An 11,554-nucleotide genomic window follows, 5' to 3' on the forward strand; every position below is an offset into this window, starting at 1 on the left:
AACGTGGCACCTTCATAGGATGCCACCTTTCCAACAAGTCCAACTTCTGCCCTGCTAGAGCTGCCCTGGTCAACTGTAAGTGCTGTTATTGTGAAGTGGAAACGTCTAGGAGCAACAACGGCTCAGCCACAAAGTGATAGGCCACACAAGCTCACAGAACAGGACCATTTAGTGCTGAAGCGCGTAGTGCGTAAAGATCATCTGTCCTCAGTTGCAACATTCACCACTGAGTTCCAAACTGCCTCTGGAAGCAACGTCAGCACAAGAACTGTTCGTCGAGAGCTTCATGAAATGGGTTTCCATGGCTGAGCAGCCGCACACAAGCCTAAGATCACAATGCGCAATGCCAAGCGTTGGCTGGAGTGGTGTAAAGCTTGCCACCATTAGATTCTGGAGCAGTAGAAACACATTCTCTGGAGTGATGAATCATGCTTCACCATCTGGCAATCTGATGGACGAACCTGTGCTTGGCGGATGCCAGGAGAACGCTACCTGCCTAAATGCATAGTGCCAACTGTAAAGTTTGGTGGAGGAGGAATAATGGTCTGTGGCTGTTTTTCATGGTTCGGGCTAGGCCCCTTAGCTCCAGTGAAGGGAAATCTTAACACTACAGCATACAATGACATTCTAGACGATACTGTGCTTCCTACTTTGTGGCAACAGTTTGGGGAAGGCCCTTTCCTGTTTAAGCATGACAATGCCCCTTGTGCACAAAGTGAGGTCCATACAGAAATGGTTTGCTGAGATCGGTGTGGAAGAACTTGACTGGCCTGCAAAGAGCCCTGACCTCAACCCCATTGAACACCTTTGGGGTGAATTGGAACACCGACTGTGAGCCAGTCCTAATTGCCCGACCTCGCAAACACCTCGATCCCACCGACAGCGTCATTGCGCAAAATGGTATGCAGCATCATCTGGATATGTATGCAACAAAAGTTCAACATTCATCTTCTGCTACCATTTCTGTCAAGCAGTCTACACATACAGTTTGATACATACGTTCGATAAATCATGGAGAATAAGAACACCTCCTCCCAGCTGCCCACTGCACTGAGGATAGGAATCTCTGTCACCTCCGATAAATCCACTATAATTGAGAATTTCAATAAGCATTTTTCTACGGCTGGCCATGCTTTCCACCTGGCTACCCCTACCGCGGTCAACAGCACTGCACCCCCCACAGCTACTCGCCCAAGCCTTCCCCATTTCTCCTTCTCCCAAATCCAGTCAGCTGATGTTCTGAAAGAGCTGCAAAATCTGGACCCCTACAAATCAGCCGGGCTAGACAATCTGGACCCTTTCTTTCTAAAATTATCTGCCGAAATTGTTGCAACCCCTATTACTAGCCTGTTCAACCTCTCTTTCGTGTCGTCTGAGATTCCAAAAGATTGGAAAGCAGCTGCTGTCATCCCCCTCTTCAAAGGAGGGGACACTCTTGACCCAAACTGCTACAGACCTATATCTATCCTACCCTGCCTTTCTAAGGTCTTCGAAAGCCAAGTCAACAAACAGATTACCGACCATTTCGAATCCCACCGCACCTTCTCCGCTATGCAATCTGGTTTCAGAGCTGGTCATGGGTGCACCTCAGCCACGCTCTAGGTCCTAAACGATATCGTAACCGCCATCGATAAGAAACAATACTGTGCTGCCGTATTCATTGACCTGGCCAAGGCTTTCGACTCTGTCAATCACCACATCCTCATCGGCAGACTCAATAGCCTTGGTTTCTCAAATGATTGCCTCGCCTGGTTCACCAACTACTTCTCTGATAGAGTTCAATGTGCCAAATCGGATGGCCTGTTGTCCGGGCCTCTGGTAGTCTCTATGGGGGTGCCACAAGGTTCAATTCTTGGGCCAACTCTTTTCTCTGTATACATCAATGATGTCGCTCTTGCTGCTGGTGAGTCTGATCCACCTCTACGCAGACAACACCATTCTGTATATTTCTGGCCCTTCTTTGGACACTGTGTTAACAACCCTCCAGACGAGCTTCAATGCCATACAACTCTCCTTCCGTGGCCTCCAACTGCTCTTAAATACAAGTAAAACTAAATGCATGCTCTTCAACAGATCGCTGCCCGCACCTGCCCGCCCGTCCAGCATCACTACTCTGGACAGTTCTTACTTAGAATATGTGGACAACTACAAATACCTAGGTCTCTGGTTAGACTGTAAGCTCTCCTTCCAGACTCACATCAAACATCTCCAATCCAAAGTTAAATCTAGAATTGGCTTCCTATTTCACAACAAAGCATCCTTCACTCATGCTGCCAAACATACCCTCGTAAAACTGACCATCCTACCGATCCTCGATTTCAGCGATGTCATTTACAAAATAGCCTCCAATACCCTACTCAATAAACTGGATGCAGTCTATCACAGTGCCATCCGTTTTGTTCCAAAGCCCCATATACTACCCACCACTGCGACCTGTACGCTCTCGTTGGCTGGCCCTCGCTTCATACTCGTCGCCAAACCCACTGGCTCCAGGTCATCTACAAGACCCTGCTTGGTAAAGTCCCCCCTTATCTCAGCTCACTGGTCACCGTAGCAGCGCTCACCTGTAGCACGCGCTCTAGCAGGTATATCTCTCTAGTCACCCCCAAAGCCAATTCCTCCTTTGGCCGTCTCTCCTTCCAGTTCTCTGCTGCCAATGACTGGAACGAACTACAAAAATCTCTGAAACTGGAAACACTTATCTCCCTCACTAGCTTTAAGCACCAACTGTCAAAGCAGCTCACAGATCACTGCACCTGTACATAGCCCATCTATAATTTAGCCCAAACAACTACCTCTTCCCCTACTGTATTTATTTATTTATTTTGCTCCTTTGCACGCCATTATTTCTATTTCTACTTTGCACTTTCTTCCACTACAAATCTACCATTCCAGTGTTTTACTTGCTATATTGTATTTACTTTGCCACCATGGCCTTTTTTGCCTTTACCTCCCTTATCTCACCTCATTTGCTCACATTGTATATAGACTTATTTCTCTACTGTATTATTGACTGTATGTTTGTTTTACTCCATGTGTAACTCTGTGTTGTTGTATGTGTCGAACTGCTTTGCTTTATCTTGGCCAGGTCGCAATTGTAAATGAGAACTTGTTCTCAACTTGCCTACCTGGTTAAATAAAGGTGAAATTAAAAAAAAATGTAAATCCAATGCATGCACCACAAAGAACGCACTGCAACTGCCTCTGCAAAGCAAGGCTGCAATGCAAACACAGCGTTCCAATGGAAATTAATACACTTCTAGTGTACCAAAATGCAATGACACTATCGGTGTGATCAAGGCGTAATGCTCTTTGTGGCTGAATGGAAGCAAGTCCCAGCAGTAATGTTCCAACATCTAGTGGAGGCTGCTATAGCAGCAAAGGAGAGGCCAACTCCATATTAATGTCCATCATTTTGGAATGAGATGTTCGACGAGCAGTTGTCCACATACTTTTGGTCCATAATGTCTATACATCCCATCATATATACATACAGTACCAGTCAAATGTTTGGACACACCGACTCATTCAAGGGTTTTTCTTTATTTTAACTATTTTCTATATTGTAGAATAATAGTGAAGACATCAAAACTATGAAATAACAACATATGGAATCATGTAGTAACCAAAAAAGTTTTAAACAAATCAAAATATATATTTTATATTTGAGATTCTTCAAAGTAGCCACCCTTTGCCTTGTTGACAGCTTTGCACACTCTTGGCATTTTCTCAACCAGCTTTTCCAACAGTCTTGAAGGAGTTCCCACATATGCTGAGCACTTGTTGGCTGCTTTTCCTTCACTCTGTGATCCAACTCATCCCAAACCATCTCAATTGGGTTGAGGTCGGGTGATTGTGGAGGCCAGGTCATTTGATGCAGCACTCCATCACTCTACTTCTTGGTCAAATAGCCCTTACACATCTTGGTGTGTTTTGGGTCATTGTCCTGTTGAAAAACAAATTATATTCCCACTAAGCGCAAATCAGATGGGATGGCATATCGCTGCAGAATGCTGTGGTAGCCATGCAGGTTAAGTGTGCCTTGAATTCTAAATAGATCACTGACAGTGTCACCAGCAAAGCACCCCACGCCATCATTTCCACTGGTCTAATGTCCATTATTCGTGTTTCTTGGCCCAAGCAAGTCTGTTCTTCTTATTGGTGTCCTTTAGTAGTGGTTTCTTTGCAGCAATTCGACCATGAAGGCCTGATTCACGTAGTCTCCTCTGAACAGTTGATGTTGAGATGTGTCTGTTACTTGAACTCTGTGAAGCATTTATTTGGGCTGCAATTTCTGAGGCTGGTAACTCTAATGAATTTATCCTCTGCAGCAGAGGTAACTCTGGGTCTTTCTTTCCTCCGGCGGTCCTCATGAGAGCCATTTTAATCATAGCGCTTGATGGTTTTTGTGACTGCACCTGAAGAAACTTTGTAAGTTCTTGACATTTACCGGATTGACTGACCTTCATGTCTTAAAGTAATGATGGACTGTCATTTCTCTTTGCTTATTTGAGCTGTTCTTGCCATAATATGGACCTGGTCTTTTACCAAATAGGGCTATCTTAATGTCTTCACTATTATTCTACAACATAGAAAATATTTAAAATAAAGAAAATCCCTGGAATGAGTAGGTGTGTCCAAACTTTTGACTGGTATTGCATATATATATATATATGTATTTATTCTCCGGACTCCGACATTGCTCATCCTAATATTTCTTAATTAAATTCTTTGACTTTTAGGTTTGTGTGTATTGTTTTGTATTGTTAGATATTACTACACTGTTGGAGCTAGGAACACAAGCATTTTCGCAACACCATTAATAACTAATGCTAAACGTGTATGCGACCTATAATATTTGATTTCGTTTTCTCTCAAGGCTTAAAAATTCATCTTTAACCTCTCTCCTCCCATTCATCTACACTGCTTGATGTGGATTTAACGGATGACATCAATAAGGGATCATAGCTTTCAACAGGTCAGTCTATGTCAATGGTTCCCAACCAGCGGTACTAGGACCCCTGGGGGTACTTAGCCTATCCACACGGGGTACTTGAGAAGACTCATTGAGACCATAGGCCTACTAGTAAAATGCACATGAGGGGGTAGGTACTTTAGGGGTACTCTGGGCAGAGCAAAATTCCGTTGGTGGTACAATAACTGAAAAAAGTTGGGAACCACTGGTCTATGTCATGGAAAGAGCAGGTGTTCCTAATTGTTTGAACACTCAGTGTAGTTTGTAGTGCCATAACACTTCTTTATCCACTCCCAGGAGGGACAAATCTGAACAAAACGTACCTCGACGGGGCTGTAAAAAAAAACTATACTAATAGTATATTTAAGAGTTATCCTTCCTGTCCCAGGCTTGTGAAGTTAATTTCGCTCTCCAAAAGACCACAGACTAAAAAGCTACAAACAAGAATCTAGCCACTCCTCCAAAAGCCCTTCTTCTGTGACAGCTGCTGAGCACTCGCTCTATCCTCTCAGGCACGAGGTGTCCACGCGCCGTTCCCGGGCGCTGATTGGTTACAGACGACACAAACATCGATGTTCATGCGCTGTGCCATGCTGTGCATTCTGCTTCCACATGCTCAGCTGAAGCGATCAACAACGCTGGTAAATCACTGGCTGGCTTCTTCATATAAAAGCTGCGCCTTCCTCCTTTGTTTGTAGGTGTCCTAAAGTTAACGTGACAGTAGGCTGGATATACTTGAGGATAGTTTTACACCAAAGCAAGCTTTTTGCCCTGTTTCACAGTCGTAGTTCTTTAAACCTCACTCAATTCATTATATTGACTTTGGCCGTCTTATTGAACAACAAAACATTGATTTGGAGTTGGAATAACTCTGAACTTCTTGCAGTGTAACTATTAGACTTATATCGACTAAATAGCAAACATGGTTGCTATGCCAAAGAGAGTGAAGACTTTCGAGGTCATTTTCAGCGATGCTAGCAAGGCTTTCTACTGCAGTGGAGACAAAGTAGCCGGGAGGATCGTGGTGGAAGTAGCGGAGGTGACCAGAGTCTCGGCTATGAGGGTGCTCGGAGTTGGATGCGCCAAAGTGGAATATGCCAAAGGAAAGCAGAAATGCAGAGAGGAGAATGAGTACTTGAGATACGAAGAAGTTGTTCAACTTGTTGACCAGCCAGCTGGTAAGATCCTCATTGAATTGTTCCGTAAAATCAATATGATAAAGAACTTATTTTCAAGTGTAACGTTAGCCAAGTAGATACCCATATGGTGCTGATGACTAGTTACTGTAGTAGACGATCAGTTTGTGACTATTACATGCATTTCAAATGTGACTGTCGCTGTAAGGATCGAATTACAGAATCATGTGAAGTATTAAGTTAGTTTACCTAGCAGTTATGAGCTGTTTTTAATCTGAAACTGTCTACTACTTCAGTAGTCAATGATTTCAGAGTTGAATTTCATGGAGTGAATGACTGGCCAACGCAAAAGCTGTTGGCAGCAGTGGCTGAGTAGTACATGTGGAGTGTATACAGGGAATCCCATTCTGAGGTCTCAAGAATTTATCTATGTTTCACAGTACTAGGCTGAGGGTAGCATGGTGTCCTTGGCAAACCTCCAACACTAGGCTTTAGAAGTTAACATAGCTGACTGTCTAGCATTAAAAAAAGCAACTTTGTATCTTGCTGTTTCCACTAATCAGGCAAATCACCATTATTAAATCACTTTATTAAAATTTTCAGATCATGATGGATCAGTTATCCTTAGACCTGGCAACAAGTACGAGTACATGTTTGGATTTGAGCTCCCCCAGCAAGGGTAAGTCTTTTTGCATTGGCCTGTATTTTATTGAGTTAATACAATATAAAGCTTCCTCTGTATGTGGCTCTGCCTTATTTTTTTCTTTCCCCACAGGCAGATTGTGTCTTCCTACAAAGGCAAGTTTGGCTATGTCCAGTACTTCGTCAAGGCCTTGATGGAGAGGCCAGCTCAGCCTGCCCTGGAGTGCAAGAAGCATTTTGAGGTGGAGGAGCCCCTGGATGTGAACACCCCAGATCTGCTGGTGAGTTCATCTCTCACTTATCACAAAACCTGAACTGCAAAAGTAGAAATAGCTGAGGTGTAAGCCAACTAGCCACCTGAACTCTGTAAGGAAACTCGCCTTTTAATGGTATTGCTGATACACAACATATGACAATCTGAAAGCATTAAGAGTGAGCAGTCTGTATCGGGTGTTTCCCTTGAGCATTAAATTCAACCAGCCTTTGGGTTTACAGTCGAGTGACATGCCCAGATGTGATGCTTCAGGTTGGGCACCTGTGCCTCATCCTGCTCAGCAGTCTCCCTTGTAAAGCATGGACAGATTTGACCTCATGCAATTGAAGTCATAGGTCCTAGAAGTCTTTAAACACTTTCGAAAACTTAGTATTTGTGAACATGAAGGAATATATATATTGAATTAGAGATCTCAAAAGCATTGTTAAACATCTGTTAAAGTGAGCCCTTGTGTAACCAGTTTCTTTGTCTCCCTCGTCAGTCTCCTACAGGCGGCATGAAGGAGAAGAAGGTCACCTGCATGTTCATTCCCGACGGCCAGGTGTCCCTCAATGCCAAGATCGATCGCAAGGGGTTCTGTGAGGGCGAAGACATCTGCATCTGTGCCAAGTTTGAGAACACCTGCTCACGTATTGTGGTGCCCAAGGCAGCCATCATCTCCAAGCACACCTACCAGGCCAATGGCAGGACAAAGGTCTTCCGTCAGAAGCTCTCCTCTGTGCGTGGCAACCACATCATCTCCGGCATGTGCGACGCCTGGCAGGGCAAGACCATCCGTGTGCCCAAGATCAAGCCCTCCATGCTGGGCTGCAACATCATCCGTGTGGAGTACGCCCTCATGGTGAGCATCTTGATCCCCCTCGAATTAGCATAATAGGATAGTGCTAATGTTTTTTTGTGGTAAGCAGCCGTTTCTAGTAGCAATGGACTTTCATTGGTGAAATTAAGTGTATTTATCAACCTTTTAAACTAACTCTTTGCAATTATCATAGACGTGCTTTTAATAGTATGTTCATTACTCTAAATCCGATGCTACTTCAATTAGATAAGAGGATGAGCCATGTGTCCGCACTAGTAAGACATGTAGCCTTTTGAAATGGCCACTCAGCAAGTCTGGTTTCTAACTATTATCCTCTCCTCCAGATCTACATGCACATCCCAGGCAGCGAGAAGCTGATCCTGGAGCTGCCGCTGGTCATCGGCACAGCCGGCCTGGGCAGCCGCACCAACAGCGTGAGCAGCACAGACGGCTCGGTCAGCAATGCCTCAGCCAGCTGGGTGTCCCTGCGCATGCCCTCTGCTCCCCCCAGCTACTGTGATGTCACCCGCGACTGCCGCCTGGATCAGCCCCTCACACCCCTGCTGAATGACTACGACGGCGATGACAGCCCCATCTTCATGCACCCCTCAGCCTTCCAGTTCCCACCCCTGCCTGCCTACTCTGAGGTGAGTGTCTTGAAAATAAATGCAGATAAACTAGTACCATCATGGAGATACTTTATTGTGATTGAATTGATGAGCAGGTGATTTAACACAAGTGTCTCTCGCTGGTTACAGGTTGATGAGGAGTTCAATGGCAACACTCGCATGCTGCAGGTCTGCTGAAATACCTCAGTGCTTCCAGAACTCTGGTCCACTGTACAAGGGCCACTTCTGGCACTTAGCTCACTTGAAAAGGAGCAGAATATCCAAACTAATGTTGGAGAAGTGTTGGACAGACTTTGGGAAGTGACGTGGTGTCTGGTATCGGAGCCGGCCCTGCATCAAGAAAAGAAGAGGATGTGAAGGTCAAGAGGCTGAAGTCTTTCTTGTGCCGGCGCTGTCGGCCATCTTTGCAGCACCACCTAAGCGGATCTTGTTCTGTTTCCTCCTGGACTGTTGCTGTTCAGGTTTCTGCACCTGAGCATGACACTGCAGACTTCATGGTTTGCGATGTCTTGGTGTGAATAAGCTGCTCCTTCCAATACCCTCAATGTTCTTAATACATAAGAGATGACTGTTAAGAAATTAAGAGGGATCTTATAGTCCTTTATAAACCATGTGATCTCCATGAGTTTCCCGCTGGGGCCAAGCATTTGTTGACAAGTCCCCGACTGATTATGAATAAGCTCTTTGCTTGTTGGGTGTCTGTTCTTCATGGTGTTTAGTCATTCCGTATAATTCCTGTATTTCACAAATGTGGCATTTCATCTGAGGAACATTATATCTTCCCAAGGACAATCATGCAGAGTCCTATATTCTGTACCAGTGTCTTCTATGGTATTGCACTTTCTTATGGATGCATATTGCTCTAACTGCCTATAGGAGATCTCATGGTTTAGATTTGTTTCTCCCGTGTTTTGCTTTGAATGTTTCTGATATGTTGGGAGTGTCTCCAAATCAAACACCGATATATTGTGGTATCACCTCCATATTAGCAAGGGCTCAAATTGTTTTGTATTTCAAATGAGGGCTGAATCACAAGACAAATGGGAGTATTCTGGGCATAAGACATCGAGGAAATGCACCTTGTGTGAAAATATTGACAATATATTTGAGTTTATCTTAGAAAGCGTTTCACTGTGGGATGCCTAAGCTGAATAAATGTTGTAAAACTGATCTCTGAGAATGCAATGCATCTTTTATATTTTGTGCATATTGTAAATGGAAATTATTTTTTGTATGAGACTTTTCTATAAATAAAAGGTTGCAATAAATCATGTGGTACATGACAATCATTACACTGTATAGCCAAGCAATAACAGTACCAAGCCACAGTTGCTTCTAGAGATGATCCCTTCTCTGAAAGGGAATTGTAATTTAAAGCCTGTGACTGGATTCAACCTGAATTGCAGTATTATGTAAGATCTGCGTTATATTTGAAATTATGAGTAGCTATAGCTCGGTCAACCAGTAGAGGCCAAGTTTTGAGTACACGCATCCTCTGAAGATGGTTGAGTGGTGACAAGCATGTAGAGGGCTACTCCGGGAACATATACTGTATATCTAGCTCGATTGAAATTTAAAGGCAACGTTCGCGGAGACTGCGTTCATGGTCAGCTCAATCGGGAAATTATATTTTACATTTTAAAGTGGCTTGATTCCAGCCCCTAGTATTTACAATGTTTCTGAAATATTTGGTTCTACCAAATTCCATTTCCTAACCCTTAATACTGAAGTTTATTTTATTGAACTTGTGGAACTACCGCTGCACGACTATTGGATGTGCTACCTTTCCCCCCAAAAAATTGGGCACATACATTTTATCACAAACTACTATTGTGATAGTCCCAATATTATATTCATATTATCAGAACTAAAGGCTCTATTTAATCTGTAAAGCTGAAGCGTTAGATTCCAGATAGAAATGTGAAGGTAGCTTCCGATTGAGCCGACATATGAACGCAGTCTCCGCTAAAGTGGAAACATTGCCTTTAAATTTCAATCACGCTGTATAGTTGAACTTCTGCGATGAGAATTGAGTAGAGCCCTAAGCCTTGCACAGGATGTGACCCTTAACCCCCCTATTGTGTTTGTTTCATGTTAATTCATTATAGCTGATTATAATGTGTTAGATCTTATCAACTTAAGTTCTTGTGAACATTACAAGTTTTGAACTTCTATTTGCGGCCTGTAGGCCTCATTGACCTGAGCTCATACAATTTGTTTTTGAGTTAAAAAAAAGCATAATGGATTATTTTGACTATAAAAAATGCTCGGATGAAACAGACTACTTTGTGTCAAAGTTTAACAAGGACATTTGTTTTGAAACCATTTCAAATTTTTAAATAGTGTCAGGATTTTCTGTCATCAACCTGGGATATGGTGTATCTCGTTGGCCCTGGGATCATCCTGATAACATTTTCAGCCAACAGCCGACCTCTCTCATGTGGGGATGAAGACCAGGACAAATTCCCATTCTTTGACCGGAATGTAACAACAACCTCAGCAGGGCCTTCTTCCTCATCACTGGATTGTTCCACATCGGTTGTCTCTTGGTCTGGATCATATTCTGTGTTGTCTTCAACATCTGACACTTCCTCCTCTAATGCATCTTCACTGTCAGTTTCCTGGCCTCTCTCCTCCTCACCAGTGTCATGATCAAAGATATGATCAAGAGCCTCACATACAGTATATCGTTTGGTCATTGTGCTGCCACAGAATGAATTGTGAGCAAGGCCTCAAAAAAGTTTTATATACCAGAGCTGCGAGAAAAGTTCTATATATTATTGAGACAATGTTGCGATTGTTTATAAGAATGCCAACAGGTGTGGTTCCCGTGGGGGAAAGATTCTATTGGGCAAAGGTTCTCATGTGGGTTGGCATGGAAGCCAAGAAGGGGAGTGAGGTGTGTGCTCAAACACACATACATGTGGGAGTCTGGGAGAGGAAGTGTGTCCATCTGATGAATGGGCATGTGCCTGAACTCAATTTTATACACTAGTTGTAGTCTCACCCATTCATTTCTAATGGCCGGTCATTTTTGAATAGGGACACCACAGGTGTACAAAAGTGAAATAAAACACCCAAAATGTAATGAAAATCATC

General features: G+C 43.6%; 1 protein-coding gene across 1 annotated transcript; it reads left to right on the forward strand.

The window, feature by feature from the left end:
- Positions 1–5,649: 5,649 nt before the first annotated feature.
- Positions 5,650–9,723, forward strand: LOC115173686 (thioredoxin-interacting protein). Its single transcript, XM_029731993.1, has 6 exons — positions 5,650–6,153; positions 6,715–6,790; positions 6,887–7,034; positions 7,509–7,868; positions 8,171–8,473; positions 8,585–9,723. The coding sequence occupies exons 1-6, from the start codon at positions 5,898–5,900 to the stop codon at positions 8,630–8,632; spliced, it is 1,191 nt and encodes a 396-aa protein (XP_029587853.1). The 5' UTR covers positions 5,650–5,897; the 3' UTR covers positions 8,633–9,723.
- The last annotated feature ends 1,831 nt before the right edge of the window (positions 9,724–11,554 follow it).

This window comes from Salmo trutta, chromosome 34 (assembly GCF_901001165.1).
Source record: "Salmo trutta chromosome 34, fSalTru1.1, whole genome shotgun sequence".
Taxonomy (NCBI): Eukaryota; Metazoa; Chordata; class Actinopteri; order Salmoniformes; family Salmonidae; genus Salmo; species Salmo trutta.